The 16,766-nt window shown below is 38.3% G+C and overlaps 2 protein-coding genes across 2 annotated transcripts; both read left to right on the plus strand.

Annotated features, from left to right (window-relative positions):
- Nucleotides 1-1,900: 1,900 nt before the first annotated feature.
- On the plus strand, nucleotides 1,901-4,494 carry LOC126803385 (CASP-like protein 4D1). The gene is made up of 3 exons (XM_050531193.1): nucleotides 1,901-2,079; nucleotides 2,236-2,359; nucleotides 4,267-4,494. The coding sequence occupies exons 1-3, from the start codon at nucleotides 1,901-1,903 to the stop codon at nucleotides 4,492-4,494; spliced, it is 531 nt and encodes a 176-aa protein (XP_050387150.1).
- A 7,255-nt stretch (nucleotides 4,495-11,749) lies between these two features.
- On the plus strand, nucleotides 11,750-13,720 carry LOC126803727 (heat shock 70 kDa protein 4-like). Its single transcript, XM_050531478.1, has 2 exons — nucleotides 11,750-11,966; nucleotides 12,348-13,720. Exons 1-2 carry the CDS (start codon nucleotides 11,753-11,755, stop codon nucleotides 13,718-13,720), a joined length of 1,587 nt encoding a protein of 528 aa, XP_050387435.1. The 5' UTR covers nucleotides 11,750-11,752.
- Nucleotides 13,721-16,766: the final 3,046 nt, after the last annotated feature.

Here is a 16,766-nt window from a genome sequence, read left to right on the forward strand (position 1 = left end):
TAATTAAAATAAAAGAATAGGGTCACATACAACTGGTAACTAACCTAGGCTAGAGCCCTGCAAGTTTATTGAGCCCAAAATTTCTATTACATTAGTGTTAATTCAAAAAATATATATACATAATTATATGTATATAATTGGGTTCTTAGTCTACATGTCTCATACAAGACGATATTCTTTTGAAATCATTAAAATTCCTTAAGTATATTTTTTTAATCTTCTTCCCCTCTATATATTGAATTTGAAGTAGCAAGTATGCGCTATTGAGTTTTAATCTAATCAATTTGAGAAAACTTATGTTGGGTAATTAATTTGTCTTTGATCTTCAAAATATTTTCTACATTCATTGACGCCTATTTTTATTTTTAAAGACTCATTGATGTCTATAATTTGCATGGTTACACATTTGTACTAACAAATTTTTTTGACGTTCGGCCAAACTTGAAGCTCAGCTGGCCTAATGTTCGAATCCTAGATCCACCACTAGTTGTTTCATCTCTTAATTTATTTAGTGAATAGAACCTTTTATTTGACATCTCAATAAGTTAACTTATGCACCTTAGACCTTAATTATAAAACAAAGAACTTAAAGAAATCGCGCCACTCTACTCTAGGGTTTTCTCTATATGGTTTGATCTTCGCTCGCTCATCACCCCCAAGTATGATTATGGTTTCAAAACACGAACGTACATCGGGATTCTGTCATACATACGTACATCGGAGGTAAGTGTCATGGTCCCCCCGATGTTTCAAAGGCTCAAGTAGTGGGGGTGGAAGTCCCGACGACCGGCTTTTCCATGTTACAGTCGTTCAGAGACCCTAACCCTAACTTGGGTTATAGGTTAGAGGCTCGATAGGGTCTCGACTCATTCAGAGCCTCTTCCTCTGGTTCGACAGTGTCGACAATGCCATAGTTAACGTTCTCGATCCCTGGGGTGACTATTGCTAACCTGATAGCTAGATTTGGCCAGGCGGCCATAGCGGCAACAGTTCCTCCGTCGTTGCCTACACTGCCTCTTGTGGAGTCCTTTGGTTTGGAGTTGGTGGTGAGTTAGAAGAGGGAGACGAAGATGGAGGTGGCGGCGGTGTTGAAGAAGTATCGGCCGAAGATTGCTCTGAAGGAGGTGACGGCAGTGCTGGAGCTCCCTTTCCAGGCCGAGGTGATCCCAGATGGTTCTGTCAAGACTGGGCCGCAAAGGGCTCCGAAAAAGAAATGTAGGCTGAAGAAGAAGCTTGTGATGGAAGATGGGCTTGCTCATACCCGGCCCAAGCTAGTGGAGGAGGAGGAGACTGCGTCTGCTAAGGACACCCCTGATGGGTGTGTGACTTCTGCTTGATCGTTTTCTCATGAAGGTGAATAAATTAGCTTTGCTAAAAGTTCTGTTCCAGTATTTTGTGCCTATACCTAGAGATTCAACATATGAGTGGTTAGAAATTTGTCGATTTATGTTTATTCTGCACATTTCAATTATGTTGTGGTTCGCGAGGGTGCAATGTATTCATGTTGTATCATATTTTATCCGGTTCTAATATATGACTTTCGTCATTCCAAAAAAAAAAACATACGCACCTTAGACAATTAAGCCAACGTAATGGAGTTGGTCGATCGGAATACACCTCCGGCTAATTTCTTGGAGTTGCAAATTATGGAAAGTCAACAAAGAAAGGAAAAAGGGGTGTAATATATACCATATATCTTGGCTTTCCTATGTTTATGCTGCCCCAGAATTTGTGCAACTATTTCTGCAACTGCTTGTTTGCGTAAATAGAAAACAAAAACAGCGGTATGGAGCATACTAGCTAGGTTACTGATCGAAACTCTAAAAGAAAACACACATAGCCCTCCTTTTGAAAGCTCTGGCCAGGCGGAAGCCAGATATCTGGTGTTGAGGAAGGAGAGATGGCCTCAATGCTTCCGCCTTCGGTGGCGCGAATTGTTACAATTGTGTTGAGAGTCCTGATTGCCCTCATTTCCTTTGCAACTCTCATGGTGCTCGTCACCAATAGTCAAGACTATGATGACGTTACGGACGGCCTGAAAAGGAAAACCTTTCGTTTTACTGATTCAATTGGACTCGAGTACGTGTGTGTCAAATATATTGATTCATCACCCGTATCGATCAATCATCCCCCATGCATGCATTTATTTATCATCAACCCGGAAACTCATGTATGCCATTATATATAAACAATATATATAGACGAAACTCAAACTCACTGATTTATCAATTACAGATACATGGCTGCCGCAATAGTTATCGGAATTGGGTATTCAATATATGGAACGGTAGTTATGGCTTTGCGCATCAAGAGAGGAAATGATGAAGGGAATCTGTTGATTGATTTCTATGGCCAGAAGGTATTGATTTATATGCAGCTTCTTAATTAATTTGCGTTTTTCATTATATGTGTTAAGATCATGTCATCAGTATAAGAAACTTTGTCTACAGTTTGAACTGTTTGATATATTAAGTATTAGCCCAGAATTAAGATCTATAATTTTCTTTCTCACGTGTAAATTTCATGACCTCGCCATGATCGAGCTTACGGGAAAAAAATTCACTTGGATAAATTCAAATCTTGGTAAATTCGCTTGCATGGCCTTGGTATGACCAAAGTTCCATGTTTATATGAAGAAATCATTTCTGGAAATCGTCATTCAATTTGATAATCATTATCATTCAAAATTAGGATTTACAAGTAAAAATTTGAACAGTTCATATTTGATTTAATGTATGCTAATCAAGGGTAGTTTTCACACGGTCACTAATTGATAAAGAGATTCCTGCTCAACTACGTATTTTTAGATTTACATCTAAGGATTGAAACAAAACAACTTTACTTTAAAATAATCCCACCACCATATATATGATTTACATCTAGGAGTAGTTAAGCATAAATCTCTTAATCAGTTAGTGATTGTGTGAAGATCTCTAGCAAAACCTAATCTTTACTATTATAAAGCGAGCACCCAGAGTATTACCAAAATACGAATTTTTGAGAACAATAATTTTATCTCACTTCTTCACATTAATAACCGCCAACTTTCTCACACCCATATAAGGTGTGCGCAGTTTCTAGTAGTAATTATGCTAATTGTGCTCTAACCTCAATACCAAAATTAATTATGTTTTTTTAATTGAGATTTCATTCATCAAAGGCAAACTCAAGCCAAGAAGCAAGTTCATTACATATCCACTCGCTATCACATATTTTAGGATAGATAGAGCTTCATGGTACAAGTACCATAATGATACAAAAAATAAACCAACTATCTAAACACTTCCGCCCATTGCAAAGGAAAAGAGAGAAAAAAGAGAACAAACCAAGCAACAAATAAAAGAGTTAAATAACCAAGAACGACATCTAGAAAAAAAAAAACTAATGAACAAAGCTAACAAGATAAAGTCAGACAAGCCTGATATACAATTAGAACAAGCCTAACATATCGTCAGGACAAGCTCGACATCACGTCTAGGTCAGGCCCAAAGACCAGACCCAAGCACTACATGAGGTTGAGGCCCAAATGATGTCACAGCAGTCGTACACCGCCACCATCGAACACTACCAATGGCTTCCCCAACTGTTGCATCATCAACTTCACCTACCCCCTCATATCCTTCGTCGTTTTTACCCAGGTCAGCAACAAGGCATCTATTGCCAGATCATGAAAAGGATCCAATCCGACCCCAGAAACCTGATAGTTGCACCGTACCACGTCGGTTTCCCAATGTGACACCAGATGCCCTAACGCCACAACATCTCGTCCTCTAGGCCGCTTGCCAGTCGACCGTGGTAAGCCACCCACCACATCTCTCTTCCACAAACCAACCACCTCGATCCCCAATCCAGCAAGCTATGAGAGCATCAGTCAATAATCAACTTCGTCACTATTCCACTCCATCCCCTGGCCTGACCTCACTGCATAACTCAAAAGACCCATCTGGCAGCAGATCTGAGGACGGCAAGGCCGAGGCCCTCACTAGCCAGTTGGGCGCCGCCGGACGGCGAGGTTTTACATGGGAAGAAAAACCTGTTTTTAGGGTTTTTTAAATAGGGTGCAAAGTTGACCAAAATACTACCCAAAATTAATTTTGTAGGTTTCATAACTATGATTTAATTTACTGGTTTCATCACTCATTCTAATTATTAATTTGATAAATAATTATCTGGTTGATGTATTTTGAGCCTGGCTGATGCATACAATAGAACTTGATTTGGGAGTTGACATCCTTTGATAACATTTAATCCGATTCATTTTGGCAGGCTTTGTCAAACTTATTAGTTACAGCAGCTGTTGCCGGATATCTTGCAATCCAAAGTTGGAAGGAGAATATGGACAAACTCCAAAAAATGACGAACGTCCCGCTTGCGACTTTTGATTCATATTGGGGTACGTATAAGACATGTTGTGGACTTCTCATCCTTCCCTTCCTTCTCTCTATGGTAGTGTCGATCCTTTCTACCCATACCCTTACTAGAAGGGATTATTAAACTAAGTTGTTGAGTATCGTTTTAGGTTGTACTCGCTAATTAACGAGGAGTCTCTATTGTTTCGTTTGGGTATTGTCTCAAATATACATATATCAAAATGAGAATCACAAGGGACAATTTTTTTTGGTTTTCAAGAGGAATATATATAATTTCTTTTGGCTAAAATCTTAGGACCGTACTAGGTGAGTATTAGGCCTCGTTTGTATTTAGTGGTACTAGTGTAGGTCATGGTGTAAGTGACAATTCTGGCACTCTATGCCCAGAAAATAGCGTTACTTTTATGGTGTGTAAATATTGGTTGCCATCTGTATCTATTTTTTTATTCAAACAAAAGAAAATCAAAATTGCTTGTAAGCTCTAAAGTATAACACCTTGTAACCAGCATATCCAGCATTGTTAATGTTACGTACAATAACAGTAACAGTTTCTTACGGTAGTAAGTGGGAAGTTATTGTTTACTATTAAATAATCAAAATTTCAATGGACTGAAAAATATTTCACCCAATATCTTTAAAGATGCTAGCAATAGTATATATTAGTTAAATTTTAGCTAAAATAGCTAAAAAAATAATGTAAAAAGAAACTCCAAAGCTCCCATGGAAAAGAGGAAGGACAAGGCCTAATGGTCAGTAATGGTGAGTGCTTATGGTGAGTTTCGAACCTTGGTCATCCAAGGCACTCAACAACTTCTCAACCATTCCAACCAATTTTTGTTATATTTATGCACACTTTAATATATATAAAGAGAGAAACTCGTGATAAAAATAAGAATGTTTGTGGTGGGATTCGAACCTTGGTTATCTAAGGTACTTATCAAATCCTTAGTCATTCTAACAAGTTATGTTTTCATCATTTTAATGCACAGTTTGACATATATATACATTTAAAATTCTAAATACTTTCAAATTTATAAATTCATTTTTTAAATAAATAAATATATATATATATTAAAAAATAATATTTAATTAACGTACCTAAAAAAAATTTATATATACCGTGTCTAAGTATCAAATCGTATCCGTGTCCGTACTACTTAAGAGAGAGAGAGAGAGAGAAACAAGCTTACTCTCCTGCACAATCCAGATCGTTTTCATCATTCCCAATATTGCAAAGCGCTTTCAATTTCCGTTCTTCTCTAAAAGATGCGACCTTTGGTGTTTACACTTAAGGGTTCGACCCTTTATGCTTAAAGGTACGACCTTTAAACCCCTCTCGCCCTGACAGTTTCAGTTTCTGATTTATCTGAAGTGGTTATTAAATTCTAGTTTACTGTTCGCTATGCTATGCTATGCTATGTTCGATTGGGTATAACCGTACAACTACAAATGCCATGGAAGAAACAACTAACTGCACCTTAAAACTTGAACTAAATGATGAACAGTATAATCCCATTCCAGTTCATCAACATTTCAGGTTCCTTAAAGTGTTTCTGTTTCTTGTTGATACATTTAATTAAGGTTGTTTATTGTTATTTACATTCACAATAGTCAATAATCACTAAAACCTTTTAAAATCATTTATTAAAATAACGTTTTACTTACCCATGAACCATAGATGATCAAGTTAACGTAATTTAAACCAAAACATATTTTTAGAACAATTTTTATAAGCTAGTGATGCAATGACTATGTTAACAACTCAAACTAAATTCAATAGTAATAACACTACTTCAATCATGATGATCATTGTGAGGTTTACTCACCTTATTTCCTGCGTGCAACTTCCACGACACCGAGAGCGATTCCCTCACTCGTTTCCTCGGTTACCTAATAGCATGATAAAGTGCTTAGAAAACGATACGCAAAATCTTAAGTGACGATTCATTACAGCTGAACACTGTTAACAAAACACTGTTCATTAATCCCGACGAGGCTATTTGTCACAACCCCGAAATTTCGAATGACAAAAATTCGAATTCAAAGCCATGATAACTCTAAAACAATCTCAATTATAATGAAATCATCTTACAACAACAATGTATCGAAACTAAGTTCACAGTACAACTCAATCGATTTGAATAATACATAACCAGTTTATACCTCAGTATTAAAACAAATGTAAATGTAAAATTCACACAATCCTCACCACAATCAGAAGAAATAAATCTTCAGAATAAGCCATTCGGATCTGCTAATCCCTACATGCAGAACTATCTCTTACACCATCAAATTGGTGCACTGGGATTGTAAATACAAATCCGGTAAGTTTTTCAGCTCGTATGAGTAAATCAATAATACAACTCGCATATAAACACAAAAGAAAAAACTAAAAACAATTAATTATAAATATACTCATGAGTCATTGGATGACCCATCTGGTTGTCCAATAATATCTGAAAATATGCGTGCTCATGAGAAATCGGGCAACCCCTCTGTTTACCCAAATACATTTATAATACGGGTACTCATGAGCGCTGGTACACCTCTGTTACCCCTCATGTTAGTACGCCGCCTAACATTGGGTAACCTCTCGCTACCCAATATCTAAAAGAAAAATACTGAAAATATTTAATTATAAATGTACTCATGAGTCATTGGACGGTCCATCTGGTTGTCCAATAATATCTGAAAATATAAGTGCTCATGAGAAATTGGGCAACCCCTATGTTTACCCAAATACATTTATAATATGGGTACTCATGAGCGTTGGTACACCTCTGTTCCCCTCATGTTAGTACCCCGCCCGACATTGGGCAACCTCTCGCTACCCAATGTCCAAAATATGGGTACTCATAAGCGCTGGTACACCTCTGTTGCCCCTCATGTTATTACCCCTCATGTTATTACCCGACAGACAGACTAGAGCTCTAACCCGCCAAATATTGAGTACTTAGGTCACCAAACAATGTAATATCGTCATCTAAGTGAACTAAAATTTTAACAGACTAGATAACCATTTGGAAAAAGGAAATGAAAAGGATCAAGTTACTTCACAATTTGGAAGTATCAATAACAAAATGAAGAGTTAAAGGGATCCAAAACCCACAGTTTACAACAAAGAGCCGCAAATCTTAGAAATTTTCAGGTCCATGGCATGCCGCAGCAACTGGTCCATGGCATGCCGCAGCAACATGCTTTAAGGTCTCTACTACAATCACATAACATAAAACAAACATGCTATCTATGACCAAGCAGAGTCTTCCTTACAAATTCATGCTCTACAATCTAAATCAACCAATGCAGCTGTGCATAAGAATAAGGTCTCCATGCTCTTATCAAAAGTTCCAGCTTCCATTTAAAGTTAAGAAGAAGATAAGCACTTTAAAGGATAGGCAGACATGACACAAACTTTTCAATCCCATAAAGTTCAGGCTAAACATAGCATTCAAACTACGATTGGTGAAGCAAGTTAGTCTGATGGCAATGAAGTAAGGAGAAACTTACAATTGCGAGTCTAAGGAAAGTTTGATCACAGCTGCTAATTAATCCAATCACGGCAGCTTTAACGAACTCAAGTAGGCAGCCTCAGTCACAACGGCTAATTCATTCAACTGCGCCTCCGTGAACTCATTCCTCCACCTTTAAATTGAAAAATATGGTGGAGGAAGAGGAAGAAATAGATTATACTCAACAAAAATTCTCTCACAAAAGATATGATAAGGATGGAATCAAGGGTGGGGCGGCGGACATGTTGATATCGGTTCTAGGGAAAGAAAGACAAGATCTTGGGATGCATAGGATTCCGAATGCCACTGTACACTACGTGCAAGGCACGTGAAGAGAAAATTGAAGAGCATCCCCAATGTGTGGGACGAACCAAATGCATAAATAGAGTTGACCGGTTCTTTCGAGGTCCAAACGTTACCGGAAATATGTGAATTTTCAACCACAACTGTATTTTACTGTACCGGTCACATCTTATTTCACAAGGTTTTTACAAATTTTATTTTCTAAGTATAGTTGGTTCACAAAGTTGTGCAATTGCATATAACCTATTAAATAAGATATATAACATTAGTACGCACGTTGTGGTGCTTACCGCTAAAATTCACAAAAACAAAAATCGACTATCTGATGTGATTATTATAGTTAAATGTGAGCATGGTAAAAAATTCATCCCAATTCGGTAACGTTAGGGGATCAATCGAATATTAGTTTATTATCATTGGTATTTTTATTTATTTATTTAAATGACTACATAGGACACAATATTTTATTTCATCACCTAAGCGAAAACACAATACCCACGAAGTTTGATCTCGTCACCTAACAAGTACAACACTATGCTGACGAAAAAGTAATTCGTCAGCTTAGATATAACGTAGATGACGAAACAATTTTTCGTCAGCTTAGCACTCACTTAGATGATGAATTGGCTGACAAAACAACAATTCGTCACCTTTATTGACTTAGATGACGAAATATTTTACTTAGGTGACTAATTATTTTTCGTCATCTTAGTATTGTCTTAGGTGATGAAATTTTTTTATTTCGTGACCTAAGATCATTTTTCTAGTAGTGTGTGCTAGGAGAATCGAAGAAAAGAAATCCTAGGTTTTTAAATTGGGGCTTTTCGGTTCTTGTTAAGTTGAAGTGTTTAGACTCAGAATTAGACTTTGTGGTGAACTAGGAAGTTGTTAAGAATGTCATTTAAATTGTGGTGGTGAAATTTGGTGGTCATTGGTGGCGGTCGGTGAACAGTAACACCGCATGAATAGTACTATGAACAGTGTTAGTGAAACAGTAAAATATGAACAGCGTTGGTAAAACAGTACATTGGAACAGTGATTAGTAAAGCAGTATAATATGAACAGTGTTATGTGAACAATGTTTTATGAACAACATTTAGCTGTGCTGAAATCGTGTTATTAGGTGTTAGACGAAACGAGTGAGGAAATTATGTCGTGGAAGTTGCACACATGAAAGAAGATGAGTAAAATCTCACAGTGACGAATTTACTCTTGCGGAGAATCATGATTGTGCTAAATTTAAAGGAATGAACTATGATATGTATATGATATAGTGGATTGTGTATGTGTATAATTGGTAAAATAGGTACATATATATGGTTTGCTAGATTATATACTGCCGTAATTTCTGTTTTCGAATGAGTTAATTATAGCATTGATGTTTATTTATTTGAACATGTCAATTTGATTTGTACAATATCATGTGATGATTGTTTGTACGTGATTTTAACTTGGGTTATGTTAAAATATTTTTGTGGTCTGTGGACCTGTCTTCAGACGTGTTGGCATGTTAGAACCTAGCCTTGGCCGGGCGACAGTTACAATTCAGTTAGAGCTCTAGTCTGTCTGCCGGGTACTAACATGAGGGGTAACAGAGGTGTACCAGCGCTTATGAGTACTCATATTTTGGACATTGGGTAGCGAGAGGTTGCCCAATGTCGGGCGGGGTACTAACATGAGGGGAACAGAGGTGTACCAGCGCTGATGAGTACCCGTATTATAAATGTATTTGGGTAAACATAGGGGTTGCCCAATTTCTCATGAGCACTTATATTTTCAGATATTATTGGACAACCAGATGGGCCGTCCAATGACTCATGAGTACATTTATAATTAAATATTTTCAGTATTTTTCTTTTGGATATTGGGTAGCGAGAGGTTACCCAATGTCAGGCGGCGTACTAACATGAGGGGTAACAGAGGTGTACCAGCGCTCATGAGTACCCGTATTATAAATGTATTTGGGTAAACAGAGGGGTTGCCCAATTTCTCATGAGCACGCATATTTTCAGATATTATTGGACAACCAGATGGGTCATCTAATGACTCATGAGTATATTTATAATTAAATGTTTTCAGTATTTTCTTCTGTGTTTATATGCGAGTTGTATTATTGATTTACTCATACGAGCTGTAAAGTTTACCGGGTTTGTGTTTACAATCCCGGTGCATTTATTCGATGGTGTAGGAGATAGTTCTGTAGGTGTGGATTAGCAGAATTAGAGAGCTTTCGCTGAAGATTTCTTTCTGCTGTTTGTGGTGAGGATTGAGTGAATTTTACATTTCTATTAGTTGTGTATTATTCGAGTTGACTGAGTCATGATGTGGACTCAGTTTCGATACACTGTTATGATAAGATGATTTCAATATATTTGATATTGTTTTTGAGTTTTCATGACTTCGAATTCAAATTTTTATGATTCGAAATTCGAGATTGTGAAAGACATAACCCCGTAACCTAAATAGAAAACATGGACAGAAATGCACTACTCATGTCATTAGTATTCTCGTTAGTGTACTCTATAGCGTGTGTCTCGGAGACCTTTCATTTTGTTTGGTATCAGAGAAGAGGGACTGTAGCCCAGCAGGGTTATACTATCTGATAACGTTGCTGAAACATGTATTGAAGGGAAGCTTAATGCTGTAAAAAAAAAGTAACACGATTACATTAGAAACGACCTAATTTCCTGAGCATTGTTTGAAACAACTTATTATTTTATAGTTATTCTGCTGTTACCATATGAAAATCATTACCTTTAGGTGGTCAAACTGTTCAGAAGCTTGCTTACCTAGCTGAACCTTATGGATGACCATTTTTGGTTCAGCTAAAATTTCAAACAAAGCCATGAGATTGGTACGTGCCTATCCCTCTATTTCGCTCATAAATTTTCCTGAAGCTCAAGCAGGATGAGGCGAGACTTCACTTGACTCCTACTGGTGTCTTCCTATTTCCTTCACATTGTACATTACAGATCATCTATCACTCCGGACGCAACAAAAGAACGGCGTCAACAATTGATCAAGTAATACGATATCACAGGATGCAACATTGAAATTCCTCTAGACTTCAGCTGAGTCACGTAGTCATAAGGGTTACTTGGACCTAATTATAATTCTCTTTGCCACCTTGTTTAGACATTATCTTCGTAGTGTTAAAAATCACCAAGAAAATGGGAGAATCGAACAGGCAGTACAGTGACTGGCATAGTGATGTGATGCACATGTTTCAACTCATTGTCTCATTCTCAGTTTCACCATCTTTTTGTTGATAGAGGGGCAGAATTTGGGACCTCAACCAAAGACCAAACTTTTTTTAGTTTAATCCAAATTGAAGGACCAAATTGGTTTCTTTTATTATTAAATAAATAATTATTAGTGTACAGGTAGTAGTAGTAATCCTAAATTTGACCTAATAGTATTACGCTAACCCAAGGATTCTCAACAAGGAAAACGAAAATCACGCAACCTAGGTTAAAAAAAGGTCTTCTCATTCTAGTCCTCTGTTAAGTACTCTTGAGTCTCGACCAGTATATGAAACCAGGCTTCCTCTGCTCTCATACTTTGAAGACAATGGGAGGAGGAGGAGATGGTCATGCAATAGGGATTGACCTGGGGACAACATATTCATGTGTAGCAGTGTGGGAGAACGGTCATGTAGAAATCATAGTGAATGATCAGGGAAACAGGACAACTCCATCTTATGTTGCCTTCACTGACTCAGAGTTATTCGTAGGCGACGCTGCATTTCACCAGGTCATTAAGAACCCCACAAACTCAATCTTTGGTATGGTTTTCTTCCCACATCCACAATCATACTCATAGCCATGCTATATGTTTCTCACTGTAGCTTTATGTTCCTGTGAGAATCTTATAATTGAATTCTTGAATAGCATAAACCAGCACACACATAGTTTTAGTTGCTGGTATATATCCTTAATTATGTAGGGGACTGAGTCTTGATTTGAATAGTGAGAGTACCTTGAAAATTAATCATTATATTTTTTGTTTTTTTGCATTTGCCATTGATTATCTCTTTGCTGTTTCAATTAGAGTTTCAACCAAAAGATGAACAGAGTTATGTTTGCATGACCTGTTTGTTCTCGACCATTGGCTAGCTTTTTCGGGGATTCTGTTTATTCTAAATTGGATGGACTTTCATCTGCAGATGCAAAGCGTTTAATAGGTAGGAGATATAGTGATGCCTCAGTTCAAGATGATATTAAACTCTGGCCATTCAAGGTTATTGAAGGTCCTGCTGAGAAGCCAGCGTTTGTAGTTATCCACGAGGGTGAGGAGAAACAGTTTTCTGCTGAAGAAATTTCATCTATGGTTATTGCAAAGATGCGGGAGACTGCTGAGGCCTATCTTGGCTCGCCAGTGAAAAATGCAGTTATCACTGTACCTGCCTACTTCAATAACTCACAGCGTCAGGCTACACATGATGCTGCAGTCACTGCTGGCCTAAACGTGATGCGTATGATCAACGAACCAACTGCAGCAGCCATTGCTTATGGACTCGACAGAAAGGGCGGCTGGTATAGCAAGAGAAGTATTATGATATTTGATTTCGGTGGTGGTACATTAGATGTGTCATTGCTCACCATAGGTGATGGTATATTTGAAGTGATGGCTACAGCTGGAGACACTCACCTTGGCGGTGAAGATATTGATGACAGAATGGTGCGCTATTGTGTTGAGAAATTCAAGAAAAAGCACGGTGAAGACATCACTGGAAACTCTAGAACTCTTAGAAGGTTAAGAAATGCATGTGAGAAGGCAAAGAGGAGACTCTCATTCCAGTCTGAAGTTGACATTGAAATCGATTGTTTGGATTTCTATACGACTATCACTCGAGCCAAGTTTGAACAACTCAATAAAGACTTGTTTGCCAAGTGCATGGAGCCTGTGAAGAAGTGTTTAACTGATGCTAAAATGGAGATAACGAGTGTCCATGATGTTGTTCTTGCGGGTGGCTCTTCTAGAATTCCCAAAGTGCAACAACTATTACAAGACATCTTCAAAGGGAAGGAGCTGTGCAATGGAGTTAATCCAGATGAGGCAATCGCCTATGGAGCTGCGGTTCATGCTGCGGTTCTGAAAGGGCATGAAGATCGAAAACTTCAGGGTTTCGCTCTCTTGGATGTCACCCCTCTATCAATCGGGCTGGAGAGTTACAAACTTGATACACTGGAGACATACATGAATGTCGCGATACCAAAGAACACTAGAATACCTGTTTTCAAGAGGAAAATTATAACTACTATTTATGACAACCAAACGTCGATTACATTACCCATATATGAGGGTGAGAGCAGAGTGGCCACTGAGAATAACTTTCTGGGCGAATTTGCCCTCGAGAACATTTATCAAGCTCCAAAAAATGTTCCAAAATACAATGCTTGCTTTGATATTGATGCAAGTGGTATCCTTCGTGTCTCCGCTGAAGACGTGACTACTGGGCAGAGGAAAGAGATTACGATCAACAGAGACAGAAGAAATTTGGGAATTGAGAATGTGAGGATTGGTGACAGTCGATAGTCTTTCTTTTTGCTAATTTAGTTGCGGTAGTACATTCCTTTGCTAATGGACTTCCTTTGTTTTTATTTTTGAGTAGAGCCATACAAATTATTAAGAGTTATTTTGCTGAATTTGCTGCACATAGCTTTGCTACCTGAAAAGGAAGCTTGGTGTTTTAGACAGAAGAAGGCTTTTTTTTTTTGCGAACAAAGGACAGAAGAAGTCTAAAGACTTGTTTGATATCAAAGAACGAGTTCGATCTTTTAGTAGAGAGGAATGTATCAGCTGGGAGAAATCAATTGCTTCATCTATCGAAGTATAATACTAGTCGCGATCACTACTCATTACTCATTAGTTGTTTGACAGGGTTGAATGTGAATGCCTAAGAAAATCGACAGATTTGCAAAGCTTGATCAGCAGATCACTTATTAGTGTACAGGAGAAACTAGAAAGAAAGATTGTGATGTTAATCTGTGATAAAACTTAGCAGCTTTTGTAGCTTAAACAGTCCAAAAGCTCCATAACTAGTGACCGTGAGCTCCAAATGTAATAACCCTAGTTTTCGGAACATTTAAATTGAATAAACGTTACGTTCCGAACTAATATATCGACTTTTATTCCGTCGCTCAGTTGCGAAAACTCTCTTCACGAAAGTTGTAGGGCTCGTCGATACAAGTTCGTGGATATGTGACGCGTTCTAATCGGACGATGTACGTAAAAGTTATTAACGTCGGAAGTTAGTTTCCGATTTTTGAAACGAGTATAAATAGACATTTTTCAGATTAGGGTTTCCATTATTGGAAACCCCTTCTCTCTCCCTTCACCCGCCTCCTTTTCTCTCCCTCCCTTCGCGATTTTCTCTCTCCCCGACCCTCCCTTCCCACGCCGGCGATCTCCCTCCACCGATCTCCCTCCACCGCCTGTGTCATTGGGACCGCATGGCCAAGACAAGTCGACCGGTGGTAGCAGTGATCCATCCCAGGCGGAGATGGAGCAGCAAGGACGAAGCATAGCCTCGGCCCGCACCGATCTTGGCGTCGCCGACGCCGCGCGAGCTAGGAGGCATGTGAGCAAGCTTCCTCCCTCACCCCTCGACGTGATTCCACAAGAGGAGAGGCAAGAATTGAGCTGCATCGCCGACGCCCGCTCCCCTCAAATCCAAGACTCCACGGCAATTCCTTGAGCATCTACGGTGAATCCAACGGTTCGAATCGTCGATTGAGGTGAGGGTTAACTTCGTATGAATGTTGTGATGAATTGTGTGGATTTTGTTTGAAGTGGGTTGAATTTTTGGGAGATCGGAGGAGGGAGTGGAAGTGTTGAACACCGCCGCCTTAGGCGGCGCGTGTGAGCGCGTGAGGCGGTCTGGAGGTGGCCTTGGGCCGTGCAGGGGCGTAGGAGAAGGAGAGGGGAAGAAATGGGGCGGCGGTGGCGTGCTACGCGCTGCCACAGTGCGGACGCCGGTGAGTGGCGCGTGTAACCCACGCGCCGCCACGTGCGGCGGCGTGAACAGTGATTCTGAGAAGGGTAATTTTGTAATTTACTTTACGTACGGTAAATGTAAATTTTATTTACGAACGGTAAATGTAAATTTTATTTACGAACGGTAATTGTAAATTTTATTTACGAACGGTAATTGTAAATTTAAATTACTTTTACTAAAGGTAAAAAGTAATTTTGGAAGGGTAATACGGTAATTTTTATTTACTGAGACAGTACGTACATTTGAATAGTGTTTATATGTACAGAAATACGTAAACAGTATGTACTCGTACAACGATACGTATTAGATATGTATTTGTACATAAATACGTGAATAGCAACCGTGAATAGTAACAGTGACAGTGAACAGTAACTATGAACAGTAACTTCGTAAAACCGAAAATTGCTGAACAGTAACCGATTATTACTGTTTCGGCATTTAAAGGTTTACGAAACGTTTCTAAATTCTTTTCTTATCTTTTCAAGGTGATCGATAAAGCAAGGAAATGAATTATCTTCGGAAATTGTGGATTTTCGCCGAGTCAATAAGGTGAGTAAAATCTCACATATTTACGAATCTACCCTCGCGGTGATTCAATATTTTGCAAGAGTATTTAATAATGAATTACAAACATGTATACAATATAGTGGACTACATATATACTGTATAAATGGTAATAAGTACATATATATATATATAGTTCATTATGTTATATACTGTTATTAATTCATTAGAAATGGTCATTTCAATGACGAGAAATTGTGTATTGAGCATGTGTTTGTGAAATATGACATGTATAGTATATAGTGGACTATATATATATATTGTATAAATGGTAAATAAGTACGAATATATATAGTTTGCTATATAATATACTGTTATGATTTTATTGGGATTATATCGAGCATAATTTTGAATTGTACAATATGATGTGTGATTATTGTACGTGTTATTAACACGGTGATTGTTAAAATGTCGATTTGTCTTCGGACTTGATTTTGTAAAATATGATGTGAGATTATTGTACGTGTTGGCAAGTCGGAACCTAGCCTTTGGCCGGGCGAAAGTTACGATACAGTTAGAGCTCTAGTCTGTCCGCCATAGTACTACATGTGAGGTAACGGGTGGTTATCTGCTCATGAGTACTCAGATTGTTTGGATGTTGGGTAGCGGGTGGTTACCCAATATCAGCTTAGTACTGCATGTGAGGTAACGGGTGGTTATCTGTTCATGGGTACTCAGATTGTTTTGGATGTTGGGTAGCGGGTGGCTATCCAATATCGGCGGTGTATTACGAGAGGGGTAACAGATGTGTACCAGCGTTCTTGGTACCCGTAATATAAATGCATTTGGGTAACCAGAAGGGTTACTTAATTCCTCATGAGCGTTTTATTTCATATTTCTTTGGGACGACCAGATGGGCCGCCCATTGACTCATGAGTGCATTTATATTTGTTGATTTGTGATTTTTCGTATATTTTGATATGCGAATTATATTTTCATTTTACTCATACGAGCTATAAGCTTACCGAGTTTGTGTTTACAATCCCGGTGCACCAATTCGATGGTGTAGGGGATAATTCC

Source organism: Argentina anserina, chromosome 7 (assembly GCF_933775445.1).
Source record: "Argentina anserina chromosome 7, drPotAnse1.1, whole genome shotgun sequence".
Taxonomy (NCBI): domain Eukaryota; kingdom Viridiplantae; phylum Streptophyta; class Magnoliopsida; order Rosales; family Rosaceae; genus Argentina; species Argentina anserina.

Excerpts from the sequence above, each read along its gene's own strand:
- LOC126803385 (XM_050531193.1), top strand. The coding sequence starts at position 1,901 with ATGGCCTCAATGCTTCCGCCTTCGGTGGCGCGAATTGTTACAATTGTG. Across the intron at positions 2,080-2,235 it reads ACTGATTCAATTGGACTCGA|ATACATGGCTGCCGCAATAG; the intron begins GTACGTGTGTGT and ends TATCAATTACAG. Across the intron at positions 2,360-4,266 it reads TTGATTTCTATGGCCAGAAG|GCTTTGTCAAACTTATTAGT; the intron begins GTATTGATTTAT and ends TCATTTTGGCAG.
- LOC126803727 (XM_050531478.1), top strand. The coding sequence starts at position 11,753 with ATGGGAGGAGGAGGAGATGGTCATGCAATAGGGATTGACCTGGGGACA. Across the intron at positions 11,967-12,347 it reads CCCCACAAACTCAATCTTTG|ATGCAAAGCGTTTAATAGGT; the intron begins GTATGGTTTTCT and ends TTTCATCTGCAG.